This window comes from Taudactylus pleione, unplaced genomic scaffold (assembly GCF_031769625.1).
Source record: "Taudactylus pleione unplaced genomic scaffold, aTauple2 ptg000959l, whole genome shotgun sequence".
Lineage (NCBI taxonomy): Eukaryota > Metazoa > Chordata > Amphibia > Anura > Myobatrachidae > Taudactylus > Taudactylus pleione.
Genome location: NW_028285360.1, coordinates 890,709 through 912,737, shown reverse-complemented (window position 1 = coordinate 912,737; position 22,029 = coordinate 890,709). Strand labels below are relative to the sequence as shown.

Here is a 22,029-nt window from a genome sequence, read left to right as displayed (position 1 = left end):
TGGTGAAGAATAGTATTCTGGAGGGTTCTTTTGCAGAAAATAACTTATCCCAGCAAATTTGGGGGCCAGCATATTTTAAAGTTGCACCTGCTGCAAGCCCCTGCAATGAAAAAAACACCTGGGGAATACTTGGGGCCCCCCCAGAGTCAAGTTTGCTAGTTTATAACTTTGTCCTCGAACATTTTTTTTTCACCCCAGTGATTTTTTGTGGTGTCCTTAAGTGTTTTTTTTTACTTCTTTGACACAGTTTACCTTTGGGGGACTGTCTGAAGTTTGCACGGGGGTTCCTGCAATGTTGCACCCCAAAACCCCAATTCTGCACTTTTTTCCGCCTGCTATTCCTAGGCGAAACTTTTTCGCCTATTACATTGCATTAACTTTCCGCCTAAGCAGAAAGTCTTTCAAATTGAATATGGCGATACTTTTCCACCTAGCAAAATGACGTCATCGGTGAAAAGTTTCCGCCAAAAACACGCGAAAACGGCTTTTTGCCTCCAATTGAATACGGGCCTAAAGCGGCTAAATGTATGTCGTAAATGCAGTCAATATTGTTAATCCAGTACTCGATTAAAAGTCCAATATATTAGTGATAACATAAACCACGGCTTGTATCAGTCGAATTTAACTCCTGAGTTTCTGTTTTCTATGCGTCAGTTATGGTTAAATGAAAAGCCACAGCTGTGGTGAGACAACCATTGAAGGAACACAGTAAGTTTTCCCTATCTGGCTAACCTGTCTAATCTGTCGGACATGCACTTTTCATTTAATAATAACTGATGCATAAAAAAACGGAACCTCAGGAGGTAAATTCGGCTGATACAAGCCGTGGTTTATGTCTGGATTGTTTATCACTAATATATTGGACTTTAAATCGAGTACTGGATTAACAATATTGGCTGCAATTACGGCATACATGTAGCCGCTTTATTGATTGATTTTGTTATGCAGGTTTTTTGTAATAGATATTTCTGAAACATGAAACTTTGTATCTGACTGGGACAATGTTGCAATATAAGTTACCATTGTGTGTTTAACAGTTACAATATCATTGAGCTGCTATATATGATTTAGAAGCTAATCTGCTATACAGATATATTTTATTATGTTATTTTTATTGTCTTTTTAATAAATACAGCTGTGTTGTTTTGACTGGGACACACCAGAACAGTATCATTTTGTTGTTTTTGGATTTTAGTGAGACTGGCATACCTCTTTTTTTTACTGCTGCAGGGTGTCTCGAACCAAACAGATCCACACTGGTCTAGTAATCTATATTCTTTTGCTGTGCCAGTGTGAGCCAGTGGAGAAGTTGCCCAGAGAAACCAATCAGCTTCTGCCTGTCATTTTATAGAATGTACTTTATAAATACTACTCAGAGCTGAATGGTTGCTATGGGCCACTGGTCCACATATTCATTCTTTACACTACTTGATATATCAACTCCATTGTCTCTATTTATATATTGGGTTTTTTAAGCCATTTAATGCATTTGTCATTTGCCACAGTGTTTTGCTGTCTATTTAGATAGAGGATTTATATGCCTATATGTGTAGATATTTATGTTATCATTCACTGGTTGCCTTTATTTTCTATATTTTTTATTATTTTGATTTATTCTTTTTTATTGTTTATGTATGATTTATTAAACTATATTAATTTTAGCATATCTGTAGCAAAATTTCTTTTTTAAGTATTGAATAGTTTAATGATACTGACTTCATATACCCAATGTATGAACACAGCACTGTTTTCGTTTTTTTCCCTTCTTTTATCCGTGGCTTGCAACCTTTAAATGGAGGCTTGGGGCCTGATTCAGACCCGCTCGTGAGCGCTGAGCGCTCGCAAGCGGGTCGATGTTGGCCCAGTGCGCATGCGCACGAGGGAGCCGGCTGTCGATGGTGAGTGACAGCACGCCCCCTTTGGTGAGTGTGCCGGGGGCGTGGCTGGCCAGACGGAAGCGTTCCCATGGGAACGCCTACCATCTGGGGCCAGCCCCACTGACATCACAAGTGATGTCAGTGGGAGTGCTTTTGGCTCTGCTAGAGCTGAAAGCACTCCGGGGCTTGCGGCAGACGAGACCCTAACACAAGGGTCTCGTCGCAAGCCTGATGGTCATGATGGTCTTGACCATCGCGACCATCTTTTTGGCCGCTCGCTATAGCTGTGGGTGGTCACCCACAGCTATACGAGCGGCCAGGAGGCCACTCTAAAATTCAGAAGGACGGCCCTGATTCAGAGCGAGCGCTCTGTCAGAGCGTCCGGCTCTGAATCAGGGCCTTGGTTCATACAGTGTGTACATTCTCTTTTATCATTATATCAGTTTTGTATAGGTTCATTTCAAAAGCCCTGGGTAACTGTTGTTCGTTGCATGTACTGCGAGATACGCTGCTCTAAAAGAGGACTTTTTACACAGACTGATGGAGACACAAAAGTCCAGCTAAATTGGCTCCTCACATTGGGGTAGATGTATTAACTGTCGATATGGGAAAGAAGTGGTATCAGAGCACGTTATGTGCGCTGATGCTGCTTCTCCCCCATGTATTATTGGGGGTTAGGCGTTAAATGACAGGGGAGCTATGTGCCCCTGTAATTAATGGCGCAGCTATCTACAAGATCGCAGCGCTGATATTGAGAGCAATGTATGATCGGTCAGTCGCACTGACCATTCCGACAGATGCAGCTATCGATATTGACAGCTGTAACTGTCATTACCCTATCACCACAGCAGGGACAGCACTGTCCCTGCTGCGGCGGCTGCCAAGTCCTGGGGCTGCACGAGGGATCTTGCGATGCTTGCCAGATTCCGCGCATGCCCAGTGGAGCCGGCAGGGAGGTGAGACACAGCGCATCAGATCTAGGCTGATGTGCTGTGTACTCAGGCAGGGATCACTGGAGGGGGAAGTTTTCACTCCCCTTCTTCGGTAGATGAGATGTTAATCCATCTCATCGGTAGTGCTTCATGCTTCGCCTTGGTAAAGAGGTGAAACAGAAACAGTTATAGTGTCACAATCTGTGCCGCTATAATACATCTACCCCTCAATGCTTTAAGTAACAATATATTCCTATATAGATGGATGTGATACCCCATGCTTCTATAGACAACAGGGGTATAACATGTATGGACATTGTAATACCGGAGGTGGGCACTTGTTGGCACTGTGAAGAACAGGAGAGGTATACCGGCAAAAGAAAAAAGACTTTGAAGTTGCACATGCACAGTAGAGCTTGAGAGACGCTGAGGAGCGGAGCTGGAGAGTGTGGTGAGGTGTCGCAAAGTTGCTTGAGAGTGCACTACAGACTGAAATATAATTATTGTATTACTAAATGCTGAACTGAGCTATATATACATTATTACTGGAGAGCTGAAGCTGTTGTTTTCTGTGAATCAAGGATGACCAGCAGTAGATGTTAACTTCATCTAACTTTGCCTCTTGTGGATTCCTCTTTGATTATTACAACTACATGATTGTAATAGGACATTGATGACCGATCAAGAGAGTACTCTAATGAAAGAACTCTATGTACATCTACAAGTAAATGACTGATTAGTCTGAGGATATACTGTATATAATTGATATACCACCCAAGGCATGTGTATATCAGAGTGAGATCACACACCCAAGAGTGATATAGCTATCTTACAAAACAGTCATGTTCAAGTTCTTTGAAGAGATCATCTGTACCTGTCATATTTGGTGAGGACTGATGTCTTTTGAGGTATGTGGTAATTCTGCCAATTTTTTAAATATTTCTGATCAAAGTGAGGCAGTCATGTGCTGCCTTTCTTTGAGTAGTCTCTATGTGAGTGATTGTATTGATTACACTTGTGGAGTGATACTACTATGGCTTTTTGATTAGGTTTTGGTCAAAGTGGGAAGTAATGCAGGCATGCGGTCACGCTAGGAGGTGTGCGGCTGTTGAGAAATAATGATCGGCCATGTGATTTAGTATGTCCAATCATGTTAGTGGGATTTCTACATTTTTAACACACCATTTTATCATTAATAAAAAAAACAGTGTTTTGCACATGTGCGGTCTCACCACAACATATGCGTGCATGAACAGGTCCTGGCACCTGCCAGATCCTTTGTGCAGGAGCCAGGACCCAGTCATCCCGGACAACTGTCTCTTCCTCTCCTCCTGCACTGCAGGCAGCATGGACAGTGGCAGCCCCCCTCTTCCAAGAGGGTAGGAGCCACTGCTTACTAAGGACCTGATTCAGATTAGGGAATAGAGGCCCTCATTCAGAGCCGTACGCTCTGAGCAGAGCGCACGCTCTGCATGAGGGCCGGGCTCCTTTTTCATGGAGCGTCCTCCTGGACGCTCGTATAGCTGTGGGTCACCACCCACAGGCTATACGAGCGTGCATTTTGATGGCCGCGATGGTCGTGACCATCGCGACCATCGAAATTGCGAGCCGGAGCCTGCGGTTGAGGTTTTCAACCGCAAGCTCCGGAGTGATTTTGGCTCTATCAGAGCCAAAATCACTCCCACTGACATCACTAGTGATGTCAGTGGGCCGGCTTCTGACGGGAGGCGTTCCCGTGGGAACGCCCCCGTCAGGGAGGCACGCCCCCGGCACGCCCACCAAAGGGGGCGTGCTGTCAATCAACATTGACAGCACGCCCCCTTTGATCGGACACAACGAGCGAAGGAAAGTCCTTCGCTCGTCGTGTCTGGCGCATGCGCACGACGGAGCTCCCTCCGTCGTGCGCATGCTCAGTGCAGACCATCGACCCACTTGCGAGCGTACAGCCGCTCACGAGTGGGTCTGAATCAGGCCCAGAGTTAGAAATAAATAAGACAAATAAATAATGTTTTTGCATGTAGGGTAAATACTGGCTTCTTTTGCATGTAGCCCACTAATGCTGGACACACCCCTCCCAAATCTAAATCTCTGCACATTTTACATCTGCCCCACTTGTAGTGTAACATGGTATTACCAAGATGCACAGTTACTCGGTCTATCTTACTCTGTTCACAACTCTGAATAAGAGATGAGCGGTCCGGATTACCTTGAATCCGGACTGCTTCAAAATTTTTAATCCATCCAAGTCCTGGTTCAGAGTTTTCCGCCAGACTCTGATGTCAGATCGAGGCCGAATGTTATTCTCCTGGCGTCGGATTCTCGCGGGTTTTGGATTCCATATAAGGAGCCGTGGCCGGGACATGGCGCCATCCACTTCAGTCCAGTAACACTTCTGCATGCTGCGCTCTCCTCTGTGGTGTCCAAGTGGGGCTGTGTCCATCTCTACGGGCTGTGTCCATCTCTAAGGGGCTGTGCTTCTGTGTGTCCATCTATAAGGGGCCGTGCTGCTTGGGCTTTGTCCATCTCTAAGGGGTTGTGCTTCTGTGTGTCCATCTTTAAGGGGCTGTTCTGCTTGGGCTGTGTCCATCACTAAGGGGCTGTGCTGCTGAGGCTGTGTCCCTCTCTAAGGGGCTGTGTCCATCTCTAAGGGGATGTGCTGCTGGGGCTGTGTCCATCTCTAAGGGGCTGTGTTATCACTATGTCCATCTAAGTGGCAAACTGTGTTCAGTCCCCTTGGTCCCTTTGGTCTAATTAGTTTAATTCAATCACAGTGGTGCTGCATTGACTCTGCAGGCCCCACCCACTGCGTTCACAGTGTGACTCCAGCAAAAAAACTTTAAAATAATAAAAAAGTATAAAAAAAAAAATAAGTAAAAAAATAAAAATTGTTGTATTTGTACTGTTGTGCGCACTGCACCCCAGTACACTGCATCATGGCTGCCATCAGGGGGGGACTGCTGGGACCCTTGTACCGGGCCCGGAGAGAGAAGGGGCCCGGCAGAGAGCGACGAGATATGCACCGGGCGGCGGCAGGCAGGAAGAAAGATCATCTCATCAGCACTGTGACATATCAACTATGGACTGGAGCCAACCGCGAGCTGTGATTGGCTTGCGGAATGGCAGCCAATCAGGAGCAGCAGCTCCTGATCAACCAATCAGGAGTGGCCGATCCTAATTGGCTGCTGTCCCGAGAGCTGTGATTGGCTCACGGAACGGCAGCCAATCAGGAACAGCAGCTCCTCATCAGCCAATCAGGAGCGACCACTCCAGTCCATGGTTGATATGTCACAGTGCTGATGATCTTTCTCCCTGCCTGCTGCCACCCGGTGCATTCCTCATTGCTGCCAGCTGGGCCCCCTTCTCTCAGGACAGAAGAACAGGTAAGCAGGTATGCTGATCCTGCCCTGTGCCCCCCTCTCTTGTCCAGCTAGCCTTATCTGCAGTTCAGCCAGCCAGCCTTTCCTGCTCCCCCCCAGTTCAGCCAGCCTGCCTTCCCTGCCCCCCTAGTCCAGCCAGCCTTCCCTATGCCCCCCAGTCCAGCCAGCCTAGCTTCCCTGCCCCCCCAGTCCAGCCAGCCTGCCATCCCTGCCCCCCTCCAGTCCAGCCAGTCTTCCCTATGCCCACCCAGTCCAGCCAGTATGGCTTCCCTGCCGTGCCCCTCCCTCAGTCCAGCCAGTCTTCCCTGCACCCCCTCATAGTCCAGCCAGCCAGCCTAACTTCCCTGTCCCAGTCCAGCCAGCCTTCCCTGCGCCCCCCCATGTCCATCCTGCCTGTCTGTCTTCTATGCCCCTCCCCTACTGCCCTTTGCCCCCCCTAGTCCAACCAACCTTCCCTGCCCTTTGCTACCCCAGTCCACCATTCCCAGCGCAGTGTCCCCCCTTGTCCAGTCCCTGCCCTGTGCCACCCCCCACCACCATGACTAGCCATCCCTGGTTTACACACCAATTTAGGAAGCACCCCTGATATAGCTTCACCCACGTTATCCACAACTCCGACCAACTGCCCTATACCCAGGGGGGGCAGTGCCCTGCCTATTTTGTTAGTACCGGGCCCCATAATTTCTAATGGCAGCCCCGCACTGCATTACCCCAGAGCATGTGCGTAAAAGCGGTCTGACTCTAAGAAGTGAGCCAAGCTGCAAGTTTTAAAAATTTTAAATTGTTGTATGTGTACTGTGCACTGCACCCCAGTACACTGTATTACACTAGAAAGTATGTGCGTAAAGCAGCGTCTGACTCCAAGCAGCTGTGAGGTGGTCAAAATTGACTGAAAATGACTATATATCAATGTTAATACTCTAGGAACAAAAAAAAAGCCCAAACTATGTCATTTTAGCTTTTTTTTTGCAAATTTTTGAAAAAAATGCAAATCCAAATTCGGATGACGAATCTGAGCCAAATCCAAATTCAGCAAAAATGGTCCAGCGCACATCTCTACTCTGAATCAGACCCTAAGTTCATTGTGCAGCCCCAACTTAATGAGACACATAAGTGCATCCCACTTTCCTCTTTTTAGAAGTGAACGGGATGCAGCAAGGGGAGAAATGTGATCTAACCCCAAAAATGTGGGTTTGACCGCATTTCTCATATGCACCATGCCCCGGAAAGGGCTATGGACTTCTATTCGTGAAGTGCTGTGAGAGGGATCCAATCGGATACCTCCCAGCACTCCCCGTGATACATGTGTCCTTCTGCACATTTGCAGTAGGATGCCAGAGGGGCTTCTGTGTCATAGACCTGGAAGTCCCTCATTATCTTACAGAGAGAGCTGTCCTTTGTGATTTTCTTCATGCATACCGGCGTTACTAATGCCAGCATGCATGCGAAGGGTGGCGGGATGCATCGCATCCTGAATGTAAGGGGTCATGCATCCCACCCCATGTAATGCTTTGCATAACTACTTATGAGACTGTATGCCACAATGGGATAAAAACACCAGAGTTGAAATGTCACTCATAATTCCTTTTGGATCATCCACTGAAATAATTTCAATATTTTTTTCTAAAATACTGATTATATAAACCTTTTGTATTATAGGTCAAAGGGGTGAGGGGACATTTAGCTCCTAACATGCACTTTCATGCATAAAATGTATCAGCAATGTGGCCAAGGGGGATGTAGTCAATTTGGCAGTGGACGGAATCCCGGACGTCGATATACAGACGCTGGAAACCCGACGCCCGGCATAATGCTGACACCGATATCCCGAACGAAATCAGGATACCGGCATCGGCATCCCGACCCCCGCCATCCCAAATGTCAAGAGCCAGGTAAGTCTGGCTTTTCAGTCTTCGGGGATCCGGCATCGGGATTTGAACCACTATTGAGCCGCCGGTATTTCATACCGATTCTGGCCAAGGCATCCCATTGGAAATATAAGCCGACATCTGATTACCAGCACCTCCAAGGAGGTATAAAAAGTTGCCCATATCCATATACTTGGTTACTGTCATCATCATCATCATCTCGGACTTGCAACAGCCCTATACTTGGCACAAGAGATACTTCTCCACTCAGAATAAACTCTGCATAGTCTGCAATTACATGCACATCCCACTACCATCCAGATACACCCATTAAGTCGCAAGTGGAGATGCAACGGCTTTGTGTAAGACCCAGAGTTGCCCACAGTTCCGTACGCCGAGTTTGTATGCTTGCACAGTGCTAAAAATCTTTAGATCTGTAATAATAATGCTAAGAATACAGTCATCTGAATAACATGCCTGGTTGTAGGTGCAGTTCTTTTTCCTGCACTTATCACATTGCAGTAAGTCTGTCTGAGTTCCTCCTGTCTTTGCCATCTGATGTTCCCTTATGGCCTCTTGTGTCAGAGTGTTCCTAAGTTCCTTCAGCTCATCACTTGCCATCTCCTGTTATATAAGAGAAGATAGTGTCACCTTCTACAGCACAATTTCTAGGAAACATAAGGTCGCGTTATAAAGTACTGTTTCACCTTTCAAGGCAAAAATGCCAAAATTACATAAGTTGACATAAACAATTCTATCTGCCAGGAACATTTTTAAACTCTAAACCAAGTAACCTGGAAATGAATGCGCTCCAATCTGATTTCATAAGAACAATTCAGCAAGCTAGTTCTTAGCAGTTGTTTTTCAGTGCAGACAAGTATGGTGAAGTAAGAAAAGGCTTTTAACTCTTTCATATCCAGCTCACTGAGCTTCTAGGGAACTTTGATCTGAGAACAGTGTGTAATGCTTCGCTTTTCCCTTTTGCAGGTCAGAGGACAAGCCCCTTATTTAATGCTGTAAGATGCAGTCACCTCGGCTGTCATTGTTGCTATGTTCTGCGGTGATACCACTCCACAGAGGACGTTACGTCTGAGGTTGGGATTCTTTGGATCCTTTAGGTTACTAATCCGACTCCTGACCCTATTTCTGTATTTCATATCCGTGGCCTTCATTTCATTGTATATGCGTGAGAAGGTTAGGGATAATGACAGGAGGATTACATAATCAACCAACTAAAATAAACAAACAAACAAACACACTCACACACAAACACGGGGACATACATGAAAAGAATCCGAGGGCAGATACTCTATTGGATTCAAGGAAGACACAAGAGGGCGCCATTTAGAGAGGGATGTAAGGACCTGATTCAGACCTGCTCGCTAGGAAGTGTTCGCTCAAACCCGATTGGATTTTCGCATTCTGCACATGCATATGCATCGCAGTGCACGTACGCGAACCAGTGTGAGAGATCGGGAAGTGTTCGCTCGCTGCGCATAGACTGCCCGGCAGAGTGAGTGACAGGAGAAGCCGTTTGTGGGTGGTGACAGGGGCAGGACATTATAAACAGGGAGTGAAGGTGCGAACGCAGGCGTGCATAATTAAAAGGAACCGTCATAGTGCACGTCACCTGGCTGGTTTTTACACTGAAGTGCTTGCAGTAGGGTATGGTCTGCCTCAAGCGCTCCATTTGCTTCGGATGGTGCCCGATGTACCGATGATTGCATACACTTTCTGGAGATGACGTGCGCAATTGGGCGTCTTAAGACAGGCTGGTGAGCGTCTACATTCACAAAGCGATCACACGGCAAGACATAGTGGGTGTGCTTATGCCTTGCCGTGTGATCGCCTGCCATGCCGTCACTTAGCCGAATTTGCATACGCTGGGTGCGAGCGTATACATCTAGCGAGCGGGTCTGAATCGAGCCCTAAGTGCATATTACAGGTGTTAAAATGTACCTTGTTTTCCTGTGCTGTAAAACTATGTGGAATGTTTAACTTTGGTTAAGTTCCATTTACAGTCTCCTACCCTGGGAGAGGTGGATAGGGAGAATACAAGCATAATTATATTTGCCTACTCTCGCAAATTCTGCATGAGACTTCCAGATCAATGTAAAGTCTCCAGCTGCCCCGGTAGGGTTGTGTTACCATATAGGTAATTGTTTAAATAAAAGATAATTTAGTAGGAAATATTAGGATTAAAGGAAAATTGTTTGAATTAAAATATCATTAATGATTAAATGTGTGTTTAACCACAGTTAATAGTTTACAAGAAGTAGATAGGTTATATTAAATAGTCTGTGTGTGTGTGTGTGTGTGCATGTGTGCGTGTGTTTGAGAATGACTTACTGACTTAAAATGAGTATCTTCAGGATGACCCTATATAAATAGTAAACTTTTGTTCCTTTACAGTGAGGTTCAAACAATTGTGACAAGTGTGGACAAAGAGGTGTGAATGATGACTTGGTCAATGCAAAAAGTTATCTTTTATCAAGTGTGGCAAGATCAGGGGAAGTATGCCGTCTCCTGGGGCAGATGGTTGCACTTTCATACAGCAGCCAAATAGCACACCAGCACACGGCCTTGGTATTGGTAGCCACAGCTATATTTATTTGGGAAACAGTCGGGAAGCCGATGGACGGAATCCCAACCGCCGGCTTCCCAACTGTATAATCCCAGCAAGGGTTAAATGACATGTTGACAACTGTAATTTTCCCTACGCCGGGAGCCCGACACCCGGCTTACCGATCCTCGGTAAGCCGGGCGACGGGCGCGGACAGCCACTGGGGGGGGAGGGTTAGGTTTAGGGTTCCCGGGGGGGATGGGGTTAGGCACCCACCCGTGAGGTTAGGTTTAGGCTAGGGGAAGGCGGGGTTAGGGTTATGCAACCCCGGGTGGAGGTTAGGGTTAGGTACCCCCCTGGGGGACTTAGGTTCAGGCGGCGGGGAAGGGGGGGTTAGGTTCAGGCACTTAGAGGGGGGATTAGGGTTAGGCACTTAGGGGGAGGTTAGGGTTAGGCACCCCTAAGGGAGGGTTAGGGGGTAGAATAGGTTAGAGAATACTTACCTGGGGACGATCGGGATTTTCAGCGCTGCCGGGATGCCACTGTCGGGAATTGAACCGCTGGCCAAATCATACTGAATCCATTTATTTGTAGCACAAAGATAAAACATAAAAGAAAAGCCTAGTCTCTAAGGCTCTAACGAAACAAAATGATTCCCTCTCAAAGTGAAAGAACGTCCCTTTCACAAAACAGCAGTATTACCACAGTACTTACAGCCGGTAATCACAATGTCTCTCAACTGGCCTGAGAGACTGAGACTAGCAACTGACGCACCTTATATGAGCCTCTCACAGGTGCTTTGGGAATCAATGCTGCCAATTAGCTTCTTTCCACCAGACAGAAGCCAGGAATCTAGGGCACACATAGCTACCATTTATAACTTCTCCCATGCTCATATCACACAAGGCAATAGCAATTGGGAATCGAATAAGATTTCTACCAAGACTTCATTACAATTTAAAATACAAAGAGGTTAGAAAGGTCTATTGCAGTATAACAAGAGTCTTGGCCTAAATTAGCATTTGTATAAATGGATGTAAGGTCCATATAGTTATTTTGCAAGACCAAAACACAAGACCTTCACACTTATGTTACAAAACAAGATAAATGCCCTGATGACAGAGAATGCCCCAAAGGTTCACAAACTAATTAAAATTAGTCTGGAATGAAATAAAACTCTTTTGATCACGTGGGGCAGCTCAGATAGCTGAATAAGACTATTGGTATAAATATGAGGGGTCACTCTAGTGAAAGGCAGCCCAGATGGACAAAGACAGACAGAACGATCCTGAGACATCAAGAAAAAAATTAGTTATGCATTTACCCTGATATATTCTAGCAAATGTACAGTATGTGTATTAATTGTTTGTAAAATAGTTTTGTGTTTTGTTATGTATTTAGATAAGGAAGCAGTAATATAATTAGAATATTTATCACTACTATGCTTTTCTAATCTGTGATTTGTCTTACCTTTAAATAAAAAATTATAATAGAGCAGATATTTTCACATCTCTGAAATTACTTTAGAGTCATTAGTTTAATGTGTATGAAAACTGCATATATCTATTGGACAGATATTATTATTATCCTTTATTTATATAGCACCACAAGTGTTCTGCAGCGCCTTACATAGTACATAAGTGAACAAAAAAAAAACAGTGACTTACAGTACAATACAATCAGAGGCGTAACTAGGTCTTTGAAGGGGATGTAGTTTGGAAGACGACGGTTTAAATGCCGACCGCCGGCTTCCAGACTTTCTAATCCCGGCGTGGTACTAATGACAGACGTCAAAAACTCGACGCCTGTCATTAACCAGACGCCGGAAGACCGACGCCCGGCATACCTAATGAGGGTAAACTGGGCGCGGGTAGCCGCGTGAGGGGGGGTAGGTTTAGGGCTCCCAGGGGGACTTAGGGTTAGGCATCCCCCCGGGAGGGTTAGGTTTAGGCTAGGGGAAGGGGGGGTTAGGGTTAGGCACCCCCAGGGGGAGGTTAGGGCTAGGCACCCTCCCGGGAGGGTTAGGTTTAGGCTAGAGGAAGGGGGGGTTAGGGTTAGGCACCCTCGGGGGGAGGTTAGTGTTAGGCACCCCCCCGGGAGACTTAGGTTTATGCAGCGGGGAAGGAGGGGTTAGGTTTAGGCACTTAGAGGGGGGATTAGGGTTAGGCACTGGGGTTGAAGGTTAAGGTTAGGCACCCCTAAGGGAGGGTTAGGGTTAGGGTGGTAGAATTAGGTCAGCGATACTTACCTTAGGGACGATCAGGATTTTCACCCTTGCTGGGCTGCCGCTGTCGGGATTTGAACCGCCGGCCATGCATCCGGCGGTAATACCTACCACACCCATTTGAAGGCCCCATAGCAATTGTTGGTATGGGGCCCTATGTACCACCCAATGCTGAAAAATCTATATAACATATGTAACTTTGAGATGGAAGATGGCCCCCCCTCAGCTCTGGGCCCCATAGCAGCTGCACCCCTTGCACCTATGGTAGTTACGACCATTAATACAATGCAAGACAAGGACAAGGTTTATATACATTGCTGCAATATATCCCAGATAGTCAATGAGCCAAGTTAATACTGTATATCTTTGTATGTAGTGTATTTATTATTACATAGATATATTTCTTGGACTGTAGAGACATATAGTAGGGGCTGATTCAGGCTGGATCGCAACTGCAGCAGCGTACACAGATGGCCGATTGTTGTGCGCAAATGCCACACTGTGATCGGGACTGCGATTGCAGTGACTACGCAGACCCATCGCAGAGTGATTGACAGGAAGTACCGTTTGGGGGTGGTAACGGGGGATGGTCGGAGAAATGCAGGCGTCCCAGGGTGTTTGAACACCATTACAGGGGCATGCATAAATTAGCCACTGCTATGCTATACCCAGCCTGAGCTTTCACTGCATACCGGAAGGTTAGCAATTTCTGAGTATGGTCTGACCTTGTGCAAGTGTGCGTGATGCTGCGATTGTACTTGATGTTACCAATGGTTTTTGCTGTCTTGCAAAGTATTACAGATGTGTGTAAGGTAAGGTGGGCGTCCTTATGTTGTGTTGTAATGGCATAGCGATCTCAGAGATTTAGCATACTGCGTGTGCACTTGCGATCCAACCTGAATCAGGCCCAGAGTCTCCCTTAAAAACATGAGCCAATAACATGCATATGTATAAATGTGTTTATACAAAGTACATAATTGTGTGGTTTGACCAGTATTAATCATTTCACCGTTTAGTTATAAGCAACCAAATTGCAAGCCTGACATAATATATTTGGAGATATATATGAGATATATACAGTACAGTACATAGCGCTCCCGCTAAGCTGTTTTAATGGGGTGCCGCGCCCTGCACTATTTCTAAAGGGCAAAAAGCACTCTGTCCTCCGGCGCGGTGCTCCGCTGAAACAGCCTGCGGGTGCTGTCCCCACCCGCAGGTCGCAGTGTCCCGCGGGTGGGGAAAACTGCAGTGTAGCGGTCACCGCCAGTGAATGAATTCCGGGTGCATGTGCCCAACATGATCACTGACAGCAGCGCTTGGGGACAGCTCGACATGTCCATAAGTGGCGGGCACACAACCAAAGGTGACAAAAAGGGGATGTGTCTTAAAGACACGCCGCCCTTTCCTTGGCCACACCCCCTATGAATCTAGGGGTGGAATAAAGTTTGGAAAGAGGGATTTGGAAGCTTAGTTATTTCTACTAGTAAATGTGCAGATAGTGTATATTTTTCTACTTAGTTTGTAGAACTACAGTTTGCAAGGAAGATCACCATGGCTACTACAGCATGTTGGCAGTTATAGTGTAAAAGCAACAACATGCTCTAGGAGCCACTGGCAGGCATCGGCTTGCTGGCACTTGCAGTTCTACAAGTACTAGCATGCCCTTCAGGTATCAAGGAAAAAAATAAACAATTAGTCATAAGAAGGAAGATGGTGAACATGCTCGTACTGTACCTCTTTGAAGTCCCGGTCTCCTTGCACTGAGCAAATATATATATATAGTTGGTAGATACAAGACATTTAGACTGTGGTAGAAGTTCTGACCATATAAAAAGGATATTTTCTTCTATTTCCCATGCAATTCTCTCACAGTTTGCTCCAAATTGTTTGTGATCATCTAGAAACAGGTATGTGAAGAAATATCTTAGCAAAGTGTATTTACTTTCTGCAGAGTATCTCAATGACTCTAGTATATTTTTAATCTCCCAACATGCTCCTGCATGGCTCTGGTTAGGTTGTACACTTTAAAAAAAAAACCTTCACTAAAGCCCCTCCCTAGCAAATAATAATACTTTGGTGGGATACCTTCCCTGGGTCCCCCACTATCTGCTCTATTTAGCGTGGTACCAACACTTACAGATAGCTGGGATCTCTGTCAATCTCCCTCAGTGCTGCTCAGCTGTTTTCTTAGCAAGAGAGATCCTACACAGCAACTCTAAGTAGACAATCCTTTATAGCCCTCCACCATGCCAAGCCGATTTCTCAGGTCTTACCATCAGTCTTCAGAGCGGCTGCCACCATCTCCACACACTTGTCTCTCACAGAGTTACCTGTTGCATAACAGGGTGCTAAAAGCGCACATGAAGTAGGACTGCTACAAGTGGGAGAACTTGCCAACACACCACTTGGTCTACAGTAGAAAAGATAACAACATTTTACTTAAAAGTGAAACTATAGAGATAACTGACCATTTCATTTATACTTTAAAACCATTGTCACCTTTCCTCTATGGTAATTGTAGAAGATTTGCTGGATCCATTGCGAGCTCCAAGAGTTGGGGAACCAATAGAGTATTTCCTGTAGAGAGCAGGAAGTGGGGAATGGTTAGCTAGTGATTGGTCAGAACAGAGACAAAGCTACCCCTTTGATGCCAATAGTTAACATTATCACCTTTCTTCTTTGGTGTTACTTGAACTTTTACAGGAAGCAGATGAGGCTGGGAGTGAAGCATTCAAAGAGAGTCTCCTAGTGGATAAATATAGAAAGTAGGGGTTAAAGTCAGTCATTTTACTGTCAGTTCCTTAAAGTAATTATCACCTTTCTGGCTTCTTAGAAGAATGAGATGAAGACTGGACATCAGTAGAATGGCTCCTGCAAAGAGCACAGTGATATCTTAATTCACCATAGGAATAAATGCAGCTGACAAACATTCTTCACATCAGTAATAGGGTGAATGGACATTACATCCCTGTCCACTGTGACAAATCATCAAGAACATTTTTTACTATACTATATTGTTGTCTCATTGAAATATTACATAAAGTTATGCTTACTTTATGAGTTATTGTAACAAGTATTTTATCACTTCAATTTCACAAACTGTACATGTGCTGACACAGTGATGCTCTTTCATTATTTGTGCAAATAAGTGGGTTCACAGTTCTTTGATTTGTAAATGAGTCATTGCAATTTATTTACTAGCTTCCAAAAGCACTACCCTTAAATATCGGGCCTAAACACGAACAGAAGTGTCAGGTTTTATAACCCAATACTAAATAAACCCCCAAGTGTTTACCCTAGATATGTCTTTAGCCGTATATAGAACATAAAAACAGCCAGTATTTCCACATTTACTTACCTGCACACAACAAATATTGGAACTTAGGACCTGATTCAGACCCGCTCGTGAGCGCACAGCGCTCGCAAGCAGGTCAATGGTCGGCCATTGCGCATGCGTTGCGTGTGCACCGCGCGTGTGTGAGCCCCGGGGCGAGTGAGAAATCACTTGCTCCGGGGCTCACTACAAAACGGGGCGGCTGTTGATGTTGATTGACAGCTCGCCCCATTTTGTAGATTGGTTGGGGGGGGTGGCTACACAAATGGAGGCGTAGGAACGCCTGCCATTTATGGGCGGCCCTATTGAATCACACGTGATGCCAGTAGTGAACTTCCTGCTCTATTAGAGCAGGAAGTTCACTGGGGCTTGCGTTGGACGAGACCCTACCACAAGGGTCTCGTTGCAAGCCCGATGGTCCAAATAATCACGACCATCGTGAGGCTGCCCACTAAAGCTGTGGTTGGTCACCCACAGCTTAGCGAGTGGCCCGAGGCCAGGGTAAGAAAAAAAACGTCCCGTCCTGATTCAGAGCGAGCGCTCGCAAATAGCGGGCGCCTCTGAATCAGGGCCTTAGTATCTCTTTAAATATATTAAGATATATTGTAACTACATTGTTAAAAGGTACAATGGAAATTAGGGGTGAGCGGGTTCGGATTTCTGAAATCCGACCCCCCCCGAGCGAGGCCGATCCGAGTCAGGCTCGACTTTTCCCGCCTGACTCGGATCTGAAATCGAGGCAAAACATCATCATCCCGCCTTCCGGGTCTCGCGGGTTTTGGATCCTATATAAGGTACCCGCATCGGCGCCATTTTCTCACTCGTCTGTGGACAGTGAAGAGGGAGGGTGGGAGTTAGGGCTGGCTGGGCTGCGTAGTGTAGTGTAGTGCAGAGTAGTGTTGTGCTGTGCTGTGCTGCACTGTGCTGCTGGTGTCCATAGGGGCTGTGTCCACTACTTCAAAGTCCATAGGGGCTGGCTGTGTTGTGCTGTGCTGCTGTTGTTAATAGGGGCTGTGTCCACTACTTCAAAGTCCATAGGGGCTGGCTGGCTGGACTGTGTTGTGCAGTCAGTTGTCCATAGGGGCTGTGTCCACTCCAAAGTCCTGTGCAGTGTCCCAGTCCTAAAGGGGTGCTGTAGTGTTGTCCAGGGGGTGCTCTGTCCATCAGGGGTGCTCCCCCCAAGTGCTAATAAAAATAATATTTTTTCTGTGTTTGTGAATTGTGTGCGCAGTAGCCGCACGTGCATCAACAAAGCAGTGCCAAGCGTGCGCCTGTGTCATAAGTAAAGGGCCGGCTGGCTTGACCGTTAAAGGGTGCTGTAACCCCCAAAGTACACTCCAAACCAAATAAAAAAATATTTTCTGTGTTTGTGAATTGTGTGCGCAGTAGCCGCACGTGCATCAACAAAGTAGTGCTAAGCGTGCGCCTGTATCATAAGTAAAGGGCCAGCTGGCTTGACCGTTAAAGGGTGCTGTAACCCCCAAAGTACACTCCAAACCAAATAAAAAAATATTTTCTGTGTTTGTGAATTGTGTGCGCAGTAGACGCACGTGCATCAACAAAGTAGTGCCAAGCGTGCGCCTGTGTCATAAGTAAAGGGCCGGCTGGCTTGACCATTAAAGGGTGCTGTAACCCCCAAAGTACACTCCAAACCAAATAAAAAAATATTTTCTGTTTGTGAATTGTGTGCGCAGTAGCCGCACGTGCATCAACAAAGTAGTGCCAAGCGTGCGCCTGTGTCATAAGTAAAGGGCCGGCTGGCTTGACCGTTAAAGGGTGCTGTAACCCCCAAAGTACACTCCAAACCAAATAAAAAAATATTTTCTGTGTTTGTGAATTGTGTGCACTGTGGCTGCACGTGCATCAACAAAGGAGCATCGCCAAGCGTGTGCCTGTGTCCCATAAGTAAAGAGCCGGCTGGCTCATTTCTTAAAGGGTGGTGTAACCCACAAAGTGCACTACTCTCCAGCAAATATAAAAAAATATTTTCTGTGTTTGTGTGCGCCTTAGCCGCACATATATATCAATATAACATAAATGGAGGACCAAACTTTCTCCGATAAAAATAAAATAGGGAAAGATCAAGAACCACTTCCTCCTAGTGCTGTTGCTGCTGCTGGGAGTTGTTCATCATCCCAGAGAGGAAGTAGAAACACCACTACTTTTACTAAACAATTGACCCTCCAACAGTCCCTAGCGATGAGGATGAAGTACGACAGCAGTCATCCTGAAGCAAAACGTATAACTGAGGCCTTGACTGCTATGTTGGTGTTAGACGTGCGTCCGGTATCCGTCATTAGTGCAGTGGGATTTAGGCAATTGATGGAGGTAGTGTGTCCCCGGTTCCAAATCCCATCTAGATTCCACCTGCTTTCTCAAAGCAGCAGCGACAAGCGTGCGTCTGTCTGTTAAAGGGTGGTGTAACCCTCAAAGTGTGCTCCACAAACAATAAAAATATTCTTCTTTTTTTTTCTGTCTTTGTGAATTGTGTGGGTTGTAGCCGCACTTGCATCCTCAAAGCAACAGCGACAAGCGTGCGTCTGTCTGTTAAAGGGTGGTGTAACCCTCAAAGTGCGCTCCACAAACAATAAAAATATTCTTCTTTTTTTTTTCTGTCTTTGTGAAATGTGTGGGCTGTAGCCGCACCTGCATCCTTAAAGCAGCAGGGGCAAGCGTGCGTCTGTCTGTTAAAGGGTGGTGACACCCTCAAAGTGTGCTCCACAAACAATAAAAATATTCTTTTTTTTTCTGTCTTTGTGAATTGTGTGGGCTGTAGCCGCACTTGCATCCTCAAAGCAGCAGCGACAAGCGTGCGTCTGTCTGTTAAAGGGTGGTGTAACCCTCAAAGTGCTCCAAAAAATAAAAAACTATTTTTTTTATGTGTTTGTGACTTGTGTGCGATGTAGCCGTACGTGCATCAACACAGTAGCAGCGCCAAGCGTGCACCTGTGTCATAAGTCAAGGGCCGGTTTGGACATCTGGTCCGGACTGAAGGACGTGCCAACAATTTCTGACAAGTCTACTGTCACTGCATATGATACTATCCTCAAAGCAGCAGCGACAAGCGTGCGTCTGTCTGTTAAAGGGTGGTGTAACCCTCAAAGTGCGCTCCACAAACAATAACATTTTTTTTTTTTTCTGTCTTTGTGAATTGTGTGGGCTGTAGCTGCACTTGCATCCTCAAAGCAGCAGCGACAAGCGTGCATCTGTCTGTTAAAGGGTGGTGTAACCCTCAAAGTGCGCTCCACAAACAATAAAAAAATTCTTTTTTTTCTGTCTTTGTGAAATGTGTGGGCTGTAGCCGCACCTGCATCCTTAAAGCAGCAGCGACAAGCGTGCGTCTGTCTGTTAAAGGATTACATCGGTGACAGCATCCAAGTAGGCATGTCAGACAGTCCGTACCTGTACTGGCAGGAAAAAGAAGCAATTTGGAGGTCCCTGTACAAACTGGCTCTATTTTACCTGAGTTGCCCCCCCTCCAGTGTGTACTCCGAAAGAGTGTTTAGTGCAGCCGGGAATCTTGTCAGCGAAAGGCGTAGGAGGTTGCTTCCACAAAATGTGGAGAAGATGATGTTCATAAAATGAATTATCAACTCTTCCAGGGAGACCAGCCTCCAGAACGTACAGAGGGACCTGTGGTTGTGGATTCCAGCGGGGACGAATTAATACTCTGTGAGGATGAGGATGTACACAACACTGAAGAGGGTGAGGAATCGGTGGATGAGGAGGATGAGGACGACATCTTGCCTCCGTAGAGCCAGTTTGTGCAGGGACAGATTAATTGCCAGCTTGTTTTGTGGGGGCCCAAACGAACCAATCATTTCAGCCACAGTCGTGTGGCAGACCCTGGCACTGAAATGTTTGGTTTGTTAAAGTGTGCATGTCCTGTTTATACAACATAAGGGTGGGTGGGAGGGCCCAAGGACAATTCCATCTTGCACCTCTTTTTTTTCTTTGAATTATGTACTGTTTGGGGCCTAGTTTTTCAAACTGCCATCCTGTCTGCCACTGCAGTGTCCCTCCTAGATGGACCATGTGTTTGTGCCGCCCACTCGTATCTCTTAGCATAGTCATCCAGCTACCTCGGTGCAACCTTTTGGATATAAAAACACTATTGTGAGGTGTGAGGTGTTCAGAATAGACTGGAAATGAGTGGAAATTAAGGTTAATGAGGTTAATAATAGCATAGGAGCAGAAAAACCCACAAATTCTGTGATTTTAGCTGTTTTTATGCTTTTTAAAAAAAAAATACAGATCCAAAACATAAAACCCAGAACCCAAAACACAGAAGGGTGGTTTTGGCAAAACCAATCCAGATCCAAAACACGAAGAAAGATCCAGATCCAAAACCAAAACACAAAACACGAAAAGTGGCCGGTGCACACCCCTAATGGAAATATATTCTCATAGCAGCTGCACCCCTTGCACCTATGATAGTTACGCCATATTTACCTACTTTTGAAAAGGCTTTTCAGGGAGATTGTGAAAGTAACACCTATGTGCACAGTGGTAAAGTGAACATTTACTGCTACATGTGAGGGCCATGTCATAAAATTGACTTACATCTGCATATAAACAAGCCCCAAAACAGTTAGTAAGACCTGCTTGGTGATAAAAACATACTTATATTTTTCAGAAAATGTATATAGCCGTAGGGATCATTATAACCAATGCAGGGAAATTATACTAATTATTCCATCTGAATGTATAAATCTCTGTTTTTTTATACTGTGCAGTATATAACATCTTCATAATGGGGGCAAGATGCCATCAGGGAGATTGCTCGACTCTTCAGGGAGATTTCTACTATTTCAGGGAGTATCCCTGACAATCAGGGAGAGTTGGCAAATATGATTTACGCCCATAGATGCTGCATCTTTGGATGCAGCAACGGGTCAGAGACTCGGAAGTGGGCGTCTTTTTCCTTAAGACGCCTCCTATAACTTTTGCATAATATTGCACAGCCGCTGCTTACAAAGACATAACGCCTGTGCTATTGTGTCCATCTCTGAATCAGCCCCACTGAGTTTTAAATTCAAAATGGTTTTCAAAGTGTAAATTAGCACATGTAAATACATTACAAATGCAATTGTGTGCAAGGCTCTTACCGTTTAATTTTTGGTTCCTTGGCAGTATTTGGCTGATTCTGGGATGGTGAGTGGATGTCAGGATTTTCACTATACGAGAAAAAATATGCCTGTAGTTAGCGGTCTATTTATTCAGAAAAGTCGTTTTTATGGTGTTTTCAATGAAGAAGTACTGTTGTCATATATTCTCAATTTAATACAGATTAACACCAGAGATCAGTGATCATAAGGTCTATTTAAAAACAAAGTGGCATAAAAAAATTGCTGCTTTTTGTGGCACATCGGTTGTCCATTTGCCTCTATATTTATATATTTTGTCATGCCAGAACATACTTCGCGGAAAAGGTCTTTCCCGGCGATAAGAAAAGAGGGCAGAGTCAAAATTATGCAATTAAAATAGTTGCAGAGCTTAATTCCCCCTCCTAGACACCTGCGAATAGGTATGGGACATTGAAAGAAGACATCGGTAGTACTAATGTTTTACCATTTGTCATAAAACATTGTTTAGTCCTAAACATTTGTTCAGGAACACTGATGGTTCCAATAAACTAGCTACCTAACAACACTTTAAGCAATCAAATTGTATCAAGCATCGCATTTTGAATGTGATACATCTCGCCATTTTCCGCATGCATAGTTGTGGCGTTTATTAATGCCACATGCATTTAGATTTGTGATTAAAACCGCAAACAACAGCTCTTCCGATAAGAGCTGTCCTTTGTGGTGTGAGGACTTTTGGGTTTACGACACAGGGGTTCTACCGTGCA

General features: G+C 45.5%; 1 protein-coding gene across 5 annotated transcripts in view; it reads right to left on the bottom strand.

Annotated features, from left to right (window-relative positions):
* Positions 1 to 22,029, bottom strand: part of LOC148473161 (transcription elongation factor A protein 3-like) — an 87,274-nt gene that overhangs the window by 5,725 nt on the left and 59,520 nt on the right. For 4 of the 5 annotated variants that reach the window (XM_088459971.1, XM_088459972.1, XM_088459974.1 and 1 more), the window contains 8 exons: positions 21,284 to 21,352; positions 15,659 to 15,712; positions 15,512 to 15,586; positions 15,341 to 15,418; positions 15,115 to 15,251; positions 14,682 to 14,738; positions 9,086 to 9,240; positions 8,532 to 8,678 (listed from right to left, as the gene is read on the bottom strand). In XM_088459971.1, coding sequence (XP_088316097.1) covers positions 8,532 to 8,678; positions 9,086 to 9,240; positions 14,682 to 14,738; positions 15,115 to 15,251; positions 15,341 to 15,418; positions 15,512 to 15,586; positions 15,659 to 15,712; positions 21,284 to 21,352 — 772 coding nt within the window. The remainder of the gene's footprint in view (positions 1 to 8,531; positions 8,679 to 9,085; positions 9,241 to 14,681; positions 14,739 to 15,114; positions 15,252 to 15,340; positions 15,419 to 15,511; positions 15,587 to 15,658; positions 15,713 to 21,283; positions 21,353 to 22,029) is intronic. The other variant, XM_088459973.1, reaches the window with a different exon arrangement.